At 44.9% G+C, this 20,607-nt stretch overlaps 1 protein-coding gene across 3 annotated transcripts in view; it reads left to right on the forward strand.

The window, feature by feature from the left end:
* Positions 1–20,607, forward strand: part of LOC106608328 (E3 ubiquitin-protein ligase RNF19A) — a 78,320-nt gene that overhangs the window by 31,648 nt on the left and 26,065 nt on the right. For 2 of the 3 annotated variants that reach the window (XM_014206215.2, XM_014206213.2), the window contains exons 2-4: positions 6,541–7,195; positions 15,371–15,852; positions 19,627–19,832. In XM_014206215.2, the coding sequence (XP_014061690.1) occupies positions 7,043–7,195; positions 15,371–15,852; positions 19,627–19,832 (841 nt within the window). In that variant the 5' untranslated portion in view covers positions 6,541–7,042. Of the gene's footprint in view, positions 1–5,358; positions 5,602–6,540; positions 7,196–15,370; positions 15,853–19,626; positions 19,833–20,607 lie in introns of those variants that run through there. The other variant, XM_014206214.2, reaches the window with a different exon arrangement.

The following is a 20,607-nucleotide window of genomic DNA, read 5'->3' on the forward strand; positions in this document are numbered from 1 at the left end:
CAACACCTCACTGGGCTAACTGTCCTACTGTCTGGAACCACAACACCTCACTGGGCTGACTGTCCTACTGTCTGGAACCACAACACCTCACTGGGCTGACTGTCCTACTGTCTGGAACCACAACACCTCACTGGGCTGACTGTCCTACTGTCTGGAACCACAACACCTCACTGGGCTAACTGTCCTACTGTCTGGAACCACAACACCTTACTGGGCTGACTGTCCTACTTTCTGGAACCACAACGCCTCACTGCAGCCCACTGGGCTGACTGTCCTACTGTCTGGAACCACAACACCTCACTGGGCTAACTGTCCTACTGTCTGGAACCACAACACCTCACTGGGCTAACTGTCCTACTGTCTGGAACCACAACACCTCACTGGGCTGACTGTCCTACTGTCTGGAACCACAACACCTCACTGGGCTGACTGTCCTACTGTCTGGACCCACAACGCCTCACTGGGCTAACTGTCCTACTGTCTGGAACCACAACACCTCACTGGGCTGACTGTCCTACTGTCTGGAACCACAACACCTCACTGGGCTGACTGTCCTACTGTCTGGAACCACAACACCTCACTGGGCTAACTGTCCTACTGTCTGGAACCACAACACCTCACTGGTCTAACTGTCCTACTGTCTGGAACCACAACACCTCACTGCAGCCCACTGGGCTGACTGTCCTACTGTCTGGAACCACAACACCTCACTGGGCTGACTGTCCTACTGTCTGGAACCACAACACCTCACTGGGCTGACTGTCCTACTGTCTGGACCCACAACACCTCACTGGGCTAACTGTCCTACTGTCTGGAACCACAACACCTCACTGGGCTGACTGTCCTACTGTCTGGAACCACAACACCTCACTGGGCTGACTGTCCTACTGTCTGGAACCACAACACCTCACTGGGCTGACTGTCCTACTGTCTGGAACCACAACGCCTCACTGCAGCCCACTGGGCTGACTGTCCTACTGTCTGGAACCACAACACCTCACTGGGCTAACTGTCCTACTGTCTGGAACCACAACACCTCACTGGGCTAACTGTCCTACTGTCTGGAACCACAACACCTCACTGGGCTGACTGTCCTACTGTCTGGAACCACAACACCTGACTGGGCTGACTGTCCTACTGTCTGGAACCACAACACCTCACTGGGCTGACTGTCCTACTGTCTGGAACCACAACACCTCACTGGGCTAACTGTCCTACTGTCTGGAACCACAACACCTTACTGGGCTGACTGTCCTACTTTCTGGAACCACAACGCCTCACTGCAGCCCACTGGGCTGACTGTCCTACTGTCTGGAACCACAACACCTCACTGGGCTAACTGTCCTACTGTCTGGAACCACAACACCTCACTGGGCTAACTGTCCTACTGTCTGGAACCACAACACCTCACTGGGCTGACTGTCCTACTGTCTGGAACCACAACACCTCACTGGGCTGACTGTCCTACTGTCTGGACCCACAACGCCTCACTGGGCTAACTGTCCTACTGTCTGGAACCACAACACCTCACTGGGCTGACTGTCCTACTGTCTGGAACCACAACACCTCACTGGGCTGACTGTCCTACTGTCTGGAACCACAACACCTCACTGGGCTAACTGTCCTACTGTCTGGAACCACAACACCTCACTGGTCTAACTGTCCTACTGTCTGGAACCACAACACCTCACTGCAGCCCACTGGGCTGACTGTCCTACTGTCTGGAACCACAACACCTCACTGGGCTGACTGTCCTACTGTCTGGAACCACAACACCTCACTGGGCTGACTGTCCTACTGTCTGGACCCACAACACCTCACTGGGCTAACTGTCCTACTGTCTGGAACCACAACACCTCACTGGGCTGACTGTCCTACTGTCTGGAACCACAACACCTCACTGGGCTGACTGTCCTACTGTCTGGAACCACAACACCTCACTGGGCTGACTGTCCTACTGTCTGGAACCACAACGCCTCACTGCAGCCCACTGGGCTGACTGTCCTACTGTCTGGAACCACAACACCTCACTGCAGCCCACTGGGCTAACTGTCCTACTGTCTGGACCCACAACACCTCAGTGGGCTAACTGTCCTACTGTCTGGAACCACAACACCTCACTGCAGCCCACTGGGCTGACTGTCCTACTGTCTGGACCCACAACACCTCAGTGGGCTAACTGTCCTACTGTCTGGACCCACAACACCTCACTGGGCTAACTGTCCTACTGTCTGGAAGAGGGAAGAATATGGAAAGATTTTGGTTGATGGTGAGGTGTGATGATATGGCACTACGGATGAAAATTTGTCGGCTGGCTAAAACTAGCACTTTTACTGTAACGTCAATAAATGTGCACTGTCCTTGTAAAAACTACTTTTAATACATTGAATAAATATGTGGGACAGGTTAGTAAGATAGGGTTAGTAGTTTTCTAAGTGAAACCATTCACTGCTCCACATTATACATGTTTGTCAACATGTTTTTCAACAGTTTTTAGTGCAACACGGTTAAGATAATTGAATCAATTGATTGATCCTTGCTCGACAAAATGCAGAGTGTCGAGGGGCAAAGTGTACACGTAAGCTGCCTCATACCTGCGTGACTGGACTGTGTGACTGGACTGAGTGACTGGACTGAGTGACTGGACTGAGTGACTGGACTGAGTGACTGCTATGAGTTCCTGTCTCTACATGTGTGGATAAAGGAGTTTAACACTGTGCTCTGTCAAATAATCCATGTTTCAACTAAACAGGTTCTAGATGGTATGGAAACAGGTTAATGTTTCAAACTAAACAGGTTCTAGATGGTATGGAAACAGGTTGCTGTTTCAACTCTGGATGGTATGGAAACAGGTTAATGTTTCAACTAAACAGGTTCTAGATGGTATGGAAACAGGTTGCTGTTTCAACTAAACAGGTTCTGGATGGTATGGAAACAGGTTGCTGTTTCAAACTAAACAGGTTCTAGATGGTATGGAAACAGGTTGCTGTTTCAACTAAACAGGTTCTAGATGGTATGGAAACAGGTTGCTGTTTCAACTAAACAGGTTCTGGATGGTATGGAAACAGGTTGCTGTTTCAAACTCAACAGGTTCTGGATGGTATGGAAACAGGTTGCTGTTTCAAACTCAACAGGTTCTAGATGGTATGGAAACAGGTTGCTGTTTCAAACTAAACAGGTTCTAGATGGTATGGAAACAGGTTGCTGTTTCAAACTAAACAGGTTCTAGATGGTATGGAAACAGGTTGCTGTTTCAACTCTGGATGGTATGGAAACAGGTTGCTGTTTCAACTCTGGATGGTATGGAAACAGGTTGCTGTTTCAACTCTGGATGGTATGCTTACTCAGCTCTTATCCTCTAGTTGAATGTACACTACATGACCGAAAGTCCATTCACCCACAAGAGGATTAGAGGTCACAATTCATCCCAATGGTGTTCGAATGGGTTGAGGTCAGGGCTCTGTGCATGCCAGTCAAGTTCTTCCACACCAATCTCTACAAACCATTTCTGTATGGACCTCGCTTTGTGCACGGGGGCATTGTCGTGCTGAAGCAGGAAATGGCCTTCTCCAAACTGTTGCCACAAAGTTGGAAGCACAGAATCGTCTAGAATGCCATTGTATGCTGTAGTGTTAAGATTTCCCTTCACTGGAACAAAGGGGCCTAGTCAGAACTTAAGGTTCATAAAGACCTGGTAGAATTATGACCAAGGTCTGTGATTGGGGGAGTTTATATCCTGGTAGCATTATGACAGAGGTCTGTGATTTGGGGGAGTTTATATCCTGGTAGCATTATAAGAAGTCTGTGATTGGAGGAGTTTATATCCTGGTAGCATTATGACAGAGGTCTGTGGTTGGGGGAGTTTATATCCTGGTAGCATTATAACAGAGGTCTGTGATTGGGGGAGTTTATATCCTGGTAGCATTATAACAGAGGTCTGTGATTGGAGGAGTTTATATCCTGGTAGCATTATAACAGAGGTCTGTGATTGGGGGAGTTTATATCCTGGTAGCATTATGACAGAGGTCTGTGATTGGAGGAGTTTATATCCTGGTAGCATTATTACAGAGGTCTGTGATTGGAGGAGTTTATATCCTGGTAGCATTATGACAGAGGTCTGTGATTGGATGAGTTTATATCCTGGTAGCATTATAACAGAGGTCTGTGATTGGGGGAGTTTATATCCTGGTAGCATTATAACAGAGGTCTGTGATTGGGGTAGTTTATATCCTGGTAGCATTATAACAGAGGTCTGTGATTGGAGGAGTTTATATCCTGGTAGCATTATCACAGAGGTCTGTGATTGGGGGAGTTTATATCCTGGTAGCATTATAACAGAGGTCTGTGATTGGAGGAGTTTATATCCTGGTAGCATTATAACAGAGGTCTGTGATTGGGGAGTTTATATCCTGGTAGCATTATCACAGAGGTCTGTGATTGGGGAGTTTATATCCTGGTAGCATTATAACAGAGGTCTGTGATTGGGGGAGTTTATATCCTGGTAGCATTATAACAGAGGTCTGTGATTGGAGGAGTTTATATCCTGGTAGCATTATAACAGAGGTCTGTGATTGGAGGAGTTTATATCCTGGTAGCATTATGACAGAGGTCTGTGATTGGATGAGTTTATATCCTGGTAGCATTATAACAGAGGTCTGTGATTGGGGTAGTTTATATCCTGGTAGCATTATAACAGAGGTCTGTGATTGGAGGAGTTTATATCCTGGTAGCATTATAACAGAGGTCTGTGATTGGAGGAGTTTATATCCTGGTAGCATTATCACAGAGGTCTGTGATTGGGGGAGTTTATATCCTGGTAGCATTATAACAGAGGTCTGTGATTGGGGAGTTTATATCCTGGTAGCATTATCACAGAGGTCTGTGATTGGGGGAGTTTATATCCTGGTAGCATTATAACAGAGGTCTGTGATTGGGGAGTTTATATCCTGGTAGCATTGTAACAGAGGTCTGTGATTGGGGGAGTTTATATCCTGGTAGCATTATAACAGAGGTCTGTGATTGGAGGAGTTTATATCCTGGTAGCATTATAACAGAGGTCTGTGATTGGGGGAGTTTATATCCTGGTAGCATTACAACAGAGGTCTGTGATTGGGGGAGTTTATATCCTGGTAGCATTATAACAGAGGTCTGTGATTGGGGGAGTTTATATCCTGGTAGCATTATCACAGAGGTCTGTGATTGGGGGAGTTTATATCCTGGTAGCATTATAACAGAGGTCTGTGATTGGGGTAGTTTATATCCTGGTAGCATTATAACAGAGGTCTGTGATTGGAGGAGTTTATATCCTGGTAGCATTATAACAGAGGTCTGTGATTGGGGGAGTTTATATCCTGGTAGCATTATAACAGAGGTCTGTGATTGGGGGAGTTTATATCCTGGTAGCATTATAACAGAGGTCTGTGAAATTACACATATGGAATCATGTAGTAACCTAAAAAGTGTTAAACAAATGAAAATATATTATATTTTTTAATTTCTTCAAGGTAGCCTCCCTTTGCCTTGATGACAGCTTTGCACACTCTTGGCATTCTCTCAACCAGCTCCATGAGGTAGTCACCTGGAAAGCATTTCAATTAACAGGTGTGCCTTGTTAAAAGTTATGACTGTGTGAGTCCCAAATGGCACCCTATTCGCACTACTTTAGACCAGAGCCCTATTCCATATAGAGTGCACTACCTTTGACCAGAGCCTTATTGCTTATATAGTGCACTACTTTAGACCAGAGCCATATTCCCTATATAGTGCTACTACTGTGGACCAGAGCCCTATTCCCTATATAGTGCACTACTGTTGACCGGAGCCCTATTCTCTATATAGTGCACTACTGTGGACCAGAGCCTTATTCTCTATATAGTGCACTACTGTGGACCAGAGCCCTATCCTCTATATAGTGCACTACTTTAGACCAGAGCCCTATTCTCTATATAGTGTACTACTGTTGACCAGAGCCTTATTCTCTATATAGTGTACTACTGTTGACCAGAGCCCTATTCCCTATATAGTGCACTACTTTAGACCAGAGCCCTATTCCCTATATAGTGCACTACTTTAGACCAGAGCCCTATTCCCTATATAGTGCACTACTTTAGACCAGAGCCCTACTCCCTATATAGTGCACTACTGTGGACCAGAGCCCTATTCCCTATATGGTACACTACTGTGGACTAGAGCCCTATTCTCTATATAGTGCACTACTTTAGACCAGAGCCCTATTCCCTATATAGTGCACTACTTTAGACCAGAGCCCTATTCCCTATATAGTGCACTACTTTAGACCAGAGCCCTATGGTTAAGGGGTGCCATTTTCCCATTGATCGCTGAACAACATACTGTATTCTGTGAAGCGTGGCCTTGTATTCTCCTCTGTGTTTGCATCCCAAATGGCACCTCGTTCCCTAAATAGTGCACAGCTTTTGATCAGAGCCCTACATTGTGTAAGAAATAGGGTGCCATTTAAGACGTTGCCTGTGAGTGAGCGTTAGTTTGTAATATTGTAGCTAATCTCTTTTCTTTCCGCAGGGCGAGGGGCCGCTCGCTCCCCGTGGTATAGAGAAGGATGAATGCCACTCTGTTCCAGCCTAACTGAGAAAAAGGGAGCAACAGAGGAAGAGAAGGAAGAGGAAGCGGTGGAAAGAGGAGAGGAATAAGTAAAGAAGAAGATATTGAGATCCGTATTCTTGACAGGGATCACCTCCTCTTCACCTCCGGACAAAAATTTCTCTCAGTTCGTCTCTCTCTCTCTCTCTCTCTCTCTCTCTCTCTCTCTCTCTCTCTCTCTCTCTCTCTTTTTCCTCCATCGTCGACATCGTTCACTGCAGCGGCTCTACCTCTCCTAGACTTTGAGCCGTGAAGGGGCTCTCACACACACACACACACACACACACACACACACACACACACACACACACACACACACACACACACACACAAAAAAAAAACACGTTTGGTCTGTGTCCTGTTGATTTGCTGATGCTGGTTAGCCTGGCTGCCTGCCTGCTCGCTCCATCCCAATCTCCAGATCATGAAGAGGCCCAAGCAGCAGACTCATCCCCTCAGCTTCCTCTCCTTCTTCAGCCGGAAGCCTAAATCCGACCCCAGGCTTGAGAGGCCTGCTGGGGCCAATAACAAGGAGGAGGTCTCCATCACTCTCACACCCAGCGAACATGCAGACCAGGTGAGAAAGACAGGGGGATGCGTCTTATTCCCTTTATAGTGCACTACTTTTGACCAGAGTCCTATGGGGAAAAGGCACCCTATTCCCTTTATAGTGCACTACTTTTGACCAGAGTCCTATGGGGAAAAGGAACCTTATTCCCTTTATAGTGCACTACTTTTGACCAGAGTTCTATGGGGAAAAGGCACCCTATTCCCTTTATAGTGCACTACTTTTGACCAGAGTCCTATGGGGAAAAGGCACGCTATTCCCTTTATAGTGCACTACTTTTGACCAGAGTCTATGGGGAAAATGCACCCTATTCCCTTTATAGTGCACAACTTTTGACCAGAGCCCTATGGGGAAAAGGCACCCTATTCCATAAGTAACACACTTGTTTTATTTTTATTTTTTATACCAATACCCTGTAAAAGGAGTAGGGTGCTATTTGGGATACATCCAGGGTCTCTCCTATTCCCTATATAGTGGTTCCGGTCAAAAGCAGTGCACTACAGTACTTAGGAAGCAAGATGCTGTGTCAGACATAGCCTCTGTGTGTTTGTTTTCTCGTCCCCTCCTAGCCCTCTGCGGCCCTGCAGAGTGTTTGTTCAATTAGCCAGATGTCAAGTGTCTCCTGCATTCTGGGTAGGTTAGTGTTTCTCGTCATGAACCTTGTTTTGGAGGCAGCTCTGCAGAGTGGTCACTAACTGGCGCAGCCACAAAGTCAAAAAATCTGATTTTTATACCTAACCTTAACCCTAACCTTAACCGCAATGCTATCCCTAACTTTAAACGAAGACCGAAAAGCAAAGATTTCATTCATTTTTACAATACAGATCCAATTTTGACTTTGTAGCTGGTCCATCTAGTGGAAATCGCTCAGTGCTGCCTCAAGGACAAGACTCATCCTAATAAACATCAACCTGTGCATTCTGTTGCCAAGAAACAGAGTAGCTCACATCAGAGCTCTACCCACCATCTACACACGCTTGTGTACACACGCCACAATGCACGCACACGCAGACACACACTCTCCTCTATTTCCCCCTTTCTCTCTTTACCTCTCTCTCGCTCTCTCTCGCTCTCTGTCTCTCTCGCTCTCTGTCTCTCTCGCTCTCTGTCTCTCTGTCTCTTTGTCTCTCTGTCTCCCTGTCTCTCTCGCTCTCTGTCTCTCTCGCTCTCTGTCTCTCTGTCTCTCTTTACCTCTCTCTCGCTCTCTGTCTCTCTCTCTTTGATAACAGTCCCTCACCATATGGAAAACTAATGTATTATAATATATTTACATATATGAGGAGGAATTAAAAATATATTTACATATATGTCGAGAATATATTTATGAAAGTTATAACTTTGAGCGCCTCATAGCATTTTTTGTTTGTTTATGTTAATGATTTATTTTTTTTGTGACACAATTCGTGCTGTGTTGTAATGTTGAGTCTATTGACCTGTGACCTCTTGCCATTAGGTTTCCAAAGTGGGGTTTGTATGCAAAAGTTGAACATGTATTATGCAGCTATTGAGGCTGACTGGTACATATGAGACATATTAAGAAGAGCTATATTTATTTCTTAAAGACACATGAACCTAGAACATATTTCTCCCGAGCTGTTAATTGCATTTTATATTGATTATATAATCATGTTTTTTCACCTGGCGGGTGACAGAGAAAGAAGATATTTTCTTCAACTGCCTGCAAGCAAGAGTTTTTTACAGACTTAGCTAATATCCTTTAACTTGCCACCACAACATGCATTGAGACTGACCTAGGTAAGAATTGTTTTGGATATTAAAGCTCTGAGCTAATGTCATTTTGATATAATTTATACTGAACAAAAATATAAACGCAACAATTTCAATGATTTTACTGAGTTACATTTCATATAAGGAAATCAGTCAATTGAAATACATTAATTAGGTCCTAATCTATGGATTTCACATGACTGGGCAGGGGTGTAGCCATGGGTGGGCCTGAGAGGACATATTTAGTTTTTCAGATGCGACCTTCCAGTGACTTCCTGAGGTCACAAAGGGAAACGATACATTTGAGTATTAATTGTTCGTGTTGTGTGCCTTTTTTCTTGTGCACATATATCACCATATATGAAGTACTCATATTTAAGCAATAAGGCCCAAGAGGGTGTGGTAAATGGCCAATATACCACGGCTAAGGGCTGTTCTTATGCACGACCCAATGCGGAGTGCTAGGACACAGCCCTTAGCCGTGGTATATTGGCCATATATCACAAACCCCTGAGGTGCATTATTGCTATTACAAACTGGTTACCAACACAATTAGAGCAGTGAAAATAAATGTTTTGTTATACCCACGGTATACTGTCTGATATACCACGGATTTCAGCCAATCAGCATTCAGGGCTCGAACCACCCAGTTTATAATTACAAATAGATGTATTATTCATATATGAATATATTGATCATAAATAATAATGTTAAAAATATTTTAAACATGTATCTAAAAAGTATAATACCGCACAAGGATAAGAAATACATATAAATATATTTAAATGTAACCGCCATTTCACATCGGTTAGACATATACTACTGGTCAAAAGTTTTAGAACACCTACTCATTCAAAGGTTTTTATTTTATTTTTACTATTTTCTACATTGTAGAATAATAGTGAAGACATCAAAACTATGAAATATGAGATAAGAGTGTGCAAAGCTGTCATCAAGGCAATGGGTGGCTATTTGAAGAATCTCAAATATAAAATATATTTATATTTGTTTAACACTTTTTTTTGGTTACTACATGATTCCATATGTGTTAATTCATAGTCTTGATGTCTTCACTATTATTCTACAATGTAGAAAATAGTAAAACATGTAACAAAAAACTTGAATGAGTAGGTGTTTTAAAACTTTTTTATAAAAGCATTTAAAAATCAAATATGTAAATATATTTATGAAATATACAGTTCCTTCAGAAAAAATTCAAACCCCTTGACTTTTTCCAAATTTTGTTGTGTTACAAAGTGGAATTAAAATGGATTTTAAATGGTATTTTTTGGTCAACAATCTACACAAAATATAATTCTAACATTTAAATCAAATCAAATCAAATGTATTTGTCACATACACATGGTTAGCAGGTGTTAATGCAAGTGTAGCGAAATGCTTGTGCTTCTAGTTCCGACCATGCAGTAATATCTAACAAGTAATCTACCAATTCCACAACAACTACCTTGTACACACAAGTGTAAAGGAATGAATACGAATATGTACATCAAAATATATAAATGAGTGATGGCCGAACGGCATAGGCAAGATGTAATAGATGGTATGGAGTACAGTATATACATATGAGATGAGTATTGTAGGGTATGAAAACATATAAAGCAGCATTGTTTAAGGTGGCTAGTGATACATTACATCAGGATGGCAAGATGCAGCAGATGGTATAGAGTACAGTATATACATATGAGATGAGTATTGTAGGTTATGAAAACATAATAAAGTGGCATTGTTTAAAGTGGCTAGTGATAAATCTAATTACATCAAGATGGCAAGATGCAGTAGACGGTATGGCGTACAGTATATACATATGATATGAATAATGTAGGTTATGTAAACATTATCTAATATAAATAATATAAAGTGGCAAGTGATAAATTGATTGCATCAACTTTCCCATTATTAAAGTGGCTTGAGTTGAGTCAGTATGTTGGCAGCAGCCACTCAATGTTAGTGATGGCTGTTTAACAGTCTGATGGGCTTGAGATAGAAGCTGTTTTTCACAACTTCCTATTTTGCAACAAAGCAACAAATCATTGCAACTCCACGAGGTGAGATCTTGCATGGAGCCCCAGGCCAAGGGAGATTGGCAGTTATTTTGTCTTTCTTCCATTTGCGAATAATCGCACCAACTGTAGTCACCTTCTCACCAAGCTGCTCACCAAGCTGCTTGGCGATGGTCTTGAAGCCCATTCCAGCCTTGTGTAGGTCTACAATCTTGTCCCTGACATCCTTGGAGAGCTCTTTGGTCTTGGCCATGGTGGAGAGTTTGAAATCTGATTGATTGATTGCTTCTGTGGACAGGTGTCTTTTATACAGGTAACAAACTGAGATTAGGAGCACTCCCTTTAAGATTGTGCTCCTAATCTCAGCTTGTTACCTGTATAAAAGACACCTGGGAGCCAGAAATCTTTCTGATTGAGAGGGGGTCAAATACTAATTTCCCTCATTAAAATGCAAATGTGTTTTTCTGGATTTTTTTGTTGTTATTCTGTCTCTCACTGTTCAAATAAACCTACCATTAAAATGATAGACTGATAATTTCTTTGTCAGTGGGCAAACGTACAAAATCAGCAGGGGATCAAATACTTTTCCCCCTCACTGTACTACCTCAATCAGCCTGACTAACCGGTGTCTGTATGTAGCCTTGCTACTTTTATAGCCTCGTTACTGTATACAGCCTGTCTTTTCACTGTTGTTTTATTTCTTTACCTACCTATTGTTCACCTAATATCTTTTTTGCACTATTGGTTAGAGCCTGTAAGTAAGCATTTCACTGTAAGGTCTACACCTGTTGTATTCAGCACACGTGACAAATAAACTTTGATTTGATTTGAAAATCTATGGCAAGACTTGAAAATGGCTGTCTAGCAATGATCAACAACCAACTTGACAGAGCCTGAATACATTTTTAAAAAGAATAGTGTGCAAATATTGTACAACCCAGGTGTGCAAAGCTCTTAGAAACTAACCCAGAAAGACTCCCAGCTGTAATCGCAAAGGTGATTCTAACATGTTGTTGTGTCTGTGACTATCATTAAATGTGAAGATTGATTTTTATCAAATCAATTCTCTGTGTTATTATTACGTGATAAAACTAATCATGTAAACTTTAATTAACTAGGAAGTCGGGGGGCACCACGGGAAAATGTTTATAGAGTCTCTATTTCCCCAATCGACTCTTCAGATATTTTCATATCTTATCAAGTACAGTCTTGTATTAATGTGTTGTTATTACCTCATCAGTTCTCATTACTGAACGTCGCAAACCCTTGGATATCTGATACGAACCCTAGCCTTAATCATGAATCAGCGATATACAAATTGGCTTAATTATTTATTTACTAACTAACTAATCAAATCAAATCACAGAAATACATAAACAAACAATATAGTTATTGGTTTCTAACACAATGCATTGAGAAAAAGCGGGAAAGACTAAATGGAAAGACAAAATGGATTCATTACACACAGTTGATAATTATATTAATTGAAATGCTAATCCTTTGCACATGAACAGCCGCTCATTCGAAAATAATTGCAATGTATATATTTATGCCCATATGTTGTTGTTGTCTTCTCTGTTGGAATCAGCGGTCCATCTGCTGGAGAGTCAGTCTCTGGTTAACTTCCCCAGAAGTCACAATGTCTTTCGTAGTTGTCGCTTTCTCAGCGGCTCTGGACAGTGTCTGTTGTAATGGATATGTCAGGCGTACAGATGGTCGTTGCATAGGATAGATGCTTCTGCGGGTTGTCGGTATTCTCGTACTAGATTTACGTAATTTCCAGCTGCAGACTAGTAATTCTACGTTTAGGATTTGCTCTTATTCTGTAGTGATCGATAGTCTCAGAGTTTAAACATTTCCAGCCGTGTAGCCAAAACTACACGGTGTCCTGGGCCTATAGAGTTGTAGTTCTTAACCATTTCAACATGTAGCGACAGCTCCATGTTTTCTAGTCATAACCAATCGAGACGTCCGGCTTACTGTGGGTAGAAAAGAGCAGTTCCATGATGCTGATGTACTGTCTGGCCACTGACAAGTTAAACTTTACATGAAAATCCATACTCTCATTTAGAAGGTTAACACCACATTACATCTTTTCACAAATAGTTTCATATTTACTCATTAATTTTATCCAACATCTAGATGTAAATCTGATAATTGAAAAGTTACACAAACAGAGCTACAGTAATGTGGGTCTCCTGTCCTTCATGAGATCACCAAATGAAACAACTTTGTCATGACCATCCCATAAGTGTCCACGGACCACTCCCACATTCTCAAAAATAAAAATATTGTTTAATTATTCAAACTTTTGATGTCCAAGGGTCTCTCTGGGTTCCACAGTTTACATTTCAATCTTGAACACTACAGAGCATAGAGGCAGCGTATTTTATGACCGTCATAAAACAGCAGACTTCCCGCTCTCCCCCTCTACGAGAGAGAGCGCGCTGTAGAGCGTACCCAGTGTAACCTGATCCTTCAGATCGTCACAGGAGAGTTATGACAATCAAGATATATTCTTAATTATTTTAAAAAAACATTTTTCTTCTTCATTACATTGTATTTTGTGTAGATTGTTGACAAAAACATTACGAATCCATTTTTATCCAACTTTGTAACACAAAAAAAGTAAAATGTCAAGGGGAGGGAATACTCTTTGAAAGCACTGCATATGTCAATGTATTAGACTTCGGTATGGGCTCCTCTATGATTTCTCTCATGGTATGGGTTCCTCTATGATTTCTCTCATGGTATGGGTTCCTCTCTGATTTCTCTCATGGTATGGGTTCCTCTCTGATTTCTCTCATGGTATGGGTTCCTCTCTGATTTCTCTCATGGGTTCCTCTCTGATTTCTCTCATGGTATGGGCTCCTCTATGATTTCTCTCATGGTATGGGTTCCTCTATGATTTCTCTCATGGTATGGGTTCCTCTCTGATTTCTCTCATGGGTTCCTCTATGATTTCTCTCATGGTATGGGTTCCTCTCTGATTTCTCTCATGGGTTCCTCTCTGATTTCTCTCATGGTATGGGTTCCTCTCTGATTTCTCTCATGGGTTCCTCTCTGATTTCTCCCATGGTATGGGTTCCTCTCTGATTTCTCTCATGGGTTCCTCTCTAATTTCTCTCATGGTATGGGTTCCTCTCTGATTTCTCTCATGGGTTCCTCTCTGATTTCTCTCATGGTATGGGTTCCTCTCTGATTTCTCTCATGGGTTCCTCTCTGATTTCTCTCATGGGTTCCTCTCTGATTTCTCTCATGGTATGGGTTCCTCTCTGATTTCTCTCATGGGTTCCTCTCTGATTTCTCTCATGGTATGGGTTCCTCTATGATTTCTCTCATGGGTTCCTCTATGATTTCTCTCATGGTATGGGTTCCTCTATGATTTCTCTCATGGTATGGGTTCCTCTATGATTTCTCTCATGGGTTCCTCTCTGATTTCTCTCATGGTATGGGTTCCTCTATGATTTCTCTCATGGGTTCCTCTCTGATTTCTCTCATGGTATGGGTTCCTCTCTGATTTCTCTCATGGTATGGGTTCCTCTATGATTTCTCTCATGGGTTCCTCTCTGATTTCTCTCATGGTATGGGTTCCTCTCTGATTTCTCTCATGGGTTCCTCTCTGATTTCTCTCATGGTATGGGTTCCTCTCTGATTTCTCTCATGGTATGGGTTCCTCTCTGATTTCTCTCATGGGTTCCTCTCTGATTTCTCCCATGGTATGGGTTCCTCTATGATTTCTGTCATGGTATGGGTTCCTCTCTGATTTCTCTCATGGGTTCCTCTCTGATTTCTCTCATGGTATGGGTTCCTCTCTGATTTCTCTCATGGGTTCCTCTCTGATTTCTCTCATGGGTTCCTCTCTGATTTCTCTCATGGTATGGGTTCCTCTCTGATTTCTCTCATGGTATGGGTTCCTCTCTGATTTCTCTCATGGTATGGGTTCCTCTCTGATTTCTCTCATGGGTTCCTCTCTGATTTCTCTCATGGTATGGGTTCCTCTCTGATTTCTCTCATGGGTTCCTCTCTGATTTCTCTCATGGTATGGGTTCCTCTCTGATTTCTCTCATGGTATGGGTTCCTCTCTGATTTCTCTCATGGTATGGGTTCCTCTCTGATTTCTCTCATGGCTTCCTCTCTGATTTCTCTCATGGGTTCCTCTCTGATTTCTCCCATGGTATGGGTTCCTCTCTGATTTCTCTCATGGTATGGGTTTATCCACTGGAGAATTACAGCACATTGTTCCAAGCTCATGAGCTACATGTAGATGTAGAGAAACATTCAGCTCGATGATAGTTGTTAGTACAGAAAACATCTGATATTTTTTTGTGAGTTTTATCAAGTGAAAGGTGAAAACACATGCAGTACTTTGGGGACTAACCAGCTCTGGACACAAATGCTACTTTTCTAACCTTTCTGTCTGTCCATCTGGCAGGACCAGAACATCACAGCCGAAGATGGCGGGATCGAACAAGGCGACTTCGAGGCGGCATCGTCAGGGGTGACGGGTGACGACCCTGGTGCTGCGGTGGAGGCGGAATGCTGCGGGGGCGGAGCCAACAGCTCTTCCACAGGTGTCCTATCCCTCTCCTCTTCTAGCCAGGACCAGCTATTGGACGATCACCACTTGGAGGAGTGTCCTTTATGCCTCCTCAGCCAACCACGATGCCGGTTCCCTCGCCTCTCTTCCTGTTCCCACCGGGCCTGCTATGATTGCCTGAGACAGTACCTGAAGATCGAAATCTCAGAGAGCAGGGTGGGCATCGCCTGTCCGCAGTGCCCCGAGGCGTTTGCGCCGCAAGATGTGCGCGCCATCTTGGATGACCTGACGCTGCTGGAGAGATTCGAAGAGTACCAGTTGAGACGGTTTCTGGCAGCCGACCCGGACACACGCTGGTGTCCTGCACCCGACTGCAGGTAGAGACACTGAGTCATTCAGTTCATTCTACTGATTCAGATTTGTTTATAGAGTCAGAAGCATCATATTCAGGGAGTCAATAGTTACCAGCTCAGGCGGGGCCCTGCACCCGACTGCAGGTAGAGACACTGAGTCATTCAGTTCATTCTACTGATTCAGATTCGTTTATAGAGTCAGAAGCATCATATTCAGGGAGTCAATAGTTACCAGCTCAGGCGGGGCCCTGCACCCGACTGCAGGTAGAGACACTGAGTCATTCAGTTCATTCTACTGATTCAGATTCGCTTATAGAGTCAGAAGCATCATATTCAGAGAGTCAGAAGCATCATATTCAGGGAGTCAATAGTTACCAGCTCTGGAGGTGCCGTGCGCTTGACTACCTAGCTGACTACCTAGCTGACTACCTGGCTGACTACCTAGCTGACTACCTGGCTGACTACCTGGCTGACTACCTAGCTGACTACCTAGCTGACTACCTGGCTGACTACCTGGCTGACTACCTAGCTGACTACCTAGCTGACTACCTGGCTGACTACCTAGCTGACTACCTAGCTGACTACCTAGCTGACTACCTGGCTGACTACCTGGCTGACTACCTGGCTGACTGCCTAGCTGACTACCTGGCTGACTACCTGGCTGACTACCTGGCTGACTACCTGGCTGACTGCCTAGCTGACTACCTGGCTGACTACCTGGCTGACTACCTGGCTGACTACCTGGCTGACTACCTGGCTGACTACCTGGCTGACTACCTGGCTGACTACCTGGCTGACTGCCTGGCTGACTACCTAGCTGACTACCTGGCTGACTACCTAGCTGACTGCCTGGCTGACTACCTGGCTGACTGCCTGGCTGACTACCTAGCTGACTACCTGGCTGACTACCTAGCTGACTACCTGGCTGACTACCTGGCTGACTACCTGGCTGACTACCTGGCTGACTGCCTGGCTGACTACCTGGCTGACTACCTGGCTGACTACCTGGCTGACTACCTGGCTGACTACCTGGCTGACTACCTAGCTGACTACCTAGCTGACTACCTGGCTGACTACCTGGCTGACTACCTAGCTGACTACCTGGCTGACTACCTGGCTGACTACCTGGCTGACTACCTGGCTGACTGCCTAGCTGACTACCTGGCTGACTACCTGGCTGACTACCTGGCTGACTACCTAGCTGACTACCTGGCTGACTACCTGGCTGACTACCTGGCTGACTACCTGGCTGACTACCTAGCTGACTGCCTGGCTGACTACCTGGCTGACTACCTAGCTGACTGCCTGGCTGACTACCTGGCTGACTGCCTGGCTGACTGCCTGGCTGACTACCTGGCTGACTACCTAGCTGACTACCTAGCTGACTACCTGGCTGACTACCTAGCTGACTACCTGGCTGACTACCTGGCTGACTACCTGGCTGACTGCCTAGCTGACTACCTGGCTGACTACCTGGCTGACTACCTGGCTGACTACCTGGCTGACTACCTGGCTGACTGCCTAGCTGACTACCTGGCTGACTACCTGGCTGACTACCTGGCTGACTACCTAGCTGACTACCTGGCTGACTACCTGGCTGACTACCTGGCTGACTACCTGGCTGACTACCTAGCTGACTGCCTGGCTGACTACCTGGCTGACTACCTAGCTGACTGCCTGGCTGACTACCTGGCTGACTGCCTGGCTGACTGCCTGGCTGACTACCTGGCTGACTACCTAGCTGACTACCTAGCTGACTACCTGGCTGACTACCTAGCTGACTACCTAGCTGACTACCTGGCTGACTACCTGGCTGACTACCTGGCTGACTACCTGGCTGACTACCTGGCTGACTGCCTGGCTGACTACCTAGCTGACTACCTGGCTGACTACCTGGCTGACTACCTAGCTGACTGCCTGGCTGACTGCCTGGCTGACTGCCTGGCTGACTACCTGGCTGACTACCTAGCTGACTGCCTGGCTGACTACCTGGCTGACTACCTGGCTGACTGCCTGGCTGACTACCTGGCTGACTACCTAGCTGACTACCTAGCTGACTACCTGGCTGACTACCTAGCTGACTGCCTGGCTGACTACCTGGCTGACTACCTGGCTGACTACCTGGCTGACTACCTAGCTGACTGCCTGGCTGACTACCTGGCTGACTACCTAGCTGACTACCTGGCTGACTGCCTGGCTGACTGCCTGGCTGACTACCTGGCTGACTACCTGGCTGACTGCCTGGCTGACTGCCTGGCTGACTACCTGGCTGACTACCTGGCTGACTGCCTGGCTGACTACCTGGCTGACTACCTGGCTGACTACCTGGCTGACTACCTAGCTGACTGCCTGGCTGACTACCTGGCTGACTACCTGGCTGACTACCTAGCTGACTACCTGGCTGACTGCCTGGCTGACTGCCTGGCTGACTGCAGATAGTGCCATTGTAACAAGTACACCATCTGATAATTCCGTTCATAGATTCAAGATAAAATCTTTGAGTCAGTCAGAACTATCCAGGGAGAGAGTGAACTGCAGTCGAAGTGACTTTCATATTATGACGAGCAAGATGCAAGACTTCTCACACAGTCCCACAGAGTATCTGCTCATGTGCTTTTGAGTTCCCGTCACGCAGTTACACCGTGGTAGATACGGGACACAAAAACAGCAGAGAAGTTGAGCCTTGCACTTCAATGCTCTTAGTTGTTTGGAGGAAATTATTGGAAACTAAATTTTGTTTAGGTTCCCTCTGAAGGCTAGGACCGGCACTGACTGCATGTGTGGGTGTGGATGTGGGTACGCACTGTGGCCCCTCATGATGAATTCCCATTTTTATTTGTGCCCCACCCCCCCACACACCCGCATCAGTTGGCCATTCTATATCAGATGATGTTGATTTTACAGACAAGACACAATGGGCCCCCAGTATTTATTGATGAGTTATTACTGGGGCCAGGAAGTGAGGAGAAAGTCTTTCAAGTATCCAGCGATTGCATAAGCCTTGAATTCCTAGCTGTGACTCATATTCCTGATATACACACATTCCAGAAGGTCTTAGACTTCTTAGAAGCTTAATACTAGAGCCCATTCAGTTCTTCAATGTGTGTGTGTTATTTTGTGTGTGAGACTGAGTGTGTGTGTGAGACTGAGTGTGTGTTTGTGAGACTGAGTGTTTGTGTGAGACTGTGTGTGTGTGTGTGTGTGTGTGTGTGAGACTGAGTGTGTGTGTGTGAGACTGAGTGTGTGTGTGTGAGACTGAGTGTGTGTGAGACTGAGTGTGTGTGTGTGAGACTGAGTGTGTGTGTGTGAGACTGAGTATGTGTGTGTGTGTGTGTGTGTGTGTGTGTGTGTGTGTGTGTGTGTGTGTGTGTGTGTGTGTGTGAGACTGAGTGTGTGTGTGTGTGTGTGTGAGACTGAGTGTGTGTGTGACTGAGTGTGTGTGTGTGTGTGTGTGTGTGAGACTGAGTGTGTGAGACTAAGTGTTTGTGTGTGTGTGTGTCTGTCTGTCTGTCTGTGTCTGTCTGTCTGTCTGTCTGTCTGTCTGTCTGTCTGTCTGTCTGTCTGTCTGTCTGTCTGTCTGTCTGTCTGTCTGTCTGGTCCTTCTGCCTTGTGTAACGACCCTCTGGCTGTTTTGATGACAGAACCTATATAATGACCGTTTCTCGTAAAAATGGACAAAGTTTTTTTTTTTTATTGTCTATTTGGTATAAATTCAATTCTCTCTGTGTCTCCTCAGCAAGGCAGTGGTAACATACTGTCTTAAATGATCTGTTCTGTTCTCCTCTTTGTCTCCCCAAGCTTTGCAGTAATAGCGTATGGCTGTGCTGAGTGTCCTAAGCTAAGCTGCGGGCGTGAGGGCTGCGACACAGAGTTCTGCTACCACTGTCGGCAGCTGTGGCACCCCGACCAGACGTGTGACCAGGCTCGACGCCAGCGAGCACGCCACACTTCCGGGGGAAATGATGCCTCCACACTATACGTCTTCAACGAGGAGCCTGGAGGAGGTTGGGGAGACACGGGGACACAGATAGCCATACTGTATATTTACATGTACTAAGTCCTATACATACAGTACATGGCCAAATGTACGTGGACACCCGCTCGTCAAACATCTCATTCCATGGGCATTAATATGGAGTTGGTCCCCCCCTTTGCTGCTATAACAGCCTCCACTCTTCTGGGAAGGCTTTCCTCTAGATGTTGGGACATTGCTGCGGGTATTTGCTTCCGTTCAGCCGCAAGAGCATAAGTGAGATCAGGCACTGATTTTGGGCGATTAAGCCTGGCTCGCAGTCCGCGTTCCAATTCTTCCCAAAGGTGTTCGATGGGGTTGAGGTCAGGGCTCTGTGCAGGCCAGTCAAGTTCTTCCACAGTGATCTCGACAAACCATTTCTGTATGGACCTCACTTTGTACACAGGGGCATTGTCATGCTGAAACAGGAATGGGCCTTCCCCAAACTGTTGCCACAAAGTTGGAAGCACAAAGAGAGGGTCCAGTGTTAATCTGCTATATTGTAATTACTTCGCTACTATGGCCTATTTATTGCCTTACCTCCTCACGCCATTTGCACACACTATAAATATACTTTCTTTTTTTTTCTATTGTGTTATTGACTGTACCCTTGTTTATTCCATGTGTAACTCTGTGTTGTTGTTTCTGTCGCACTGCTTTGCTTTATCTTGGCCAGGTCGCAGTTGTAAATGAGAACTTGTTCTCAACTGGCTTACCTGGTTAAATAAAGGTGAAGAAAAAAAAAATTTCATTGTATGCTGTAGCGT

Source organism: Salmo salar, chromosome ssa06, assembly GCF_905237065.1.
Source record: "Salmo salar chromosome ssa06, Ssal_v3.1, whole genome shotgun sequence".
Taxonomy (NCBI): Eukaryota; Metazoa; Chordata; class Actinopteri; order Salmoniformes; family Salmonidae; genus Salmo; species Salmo salar.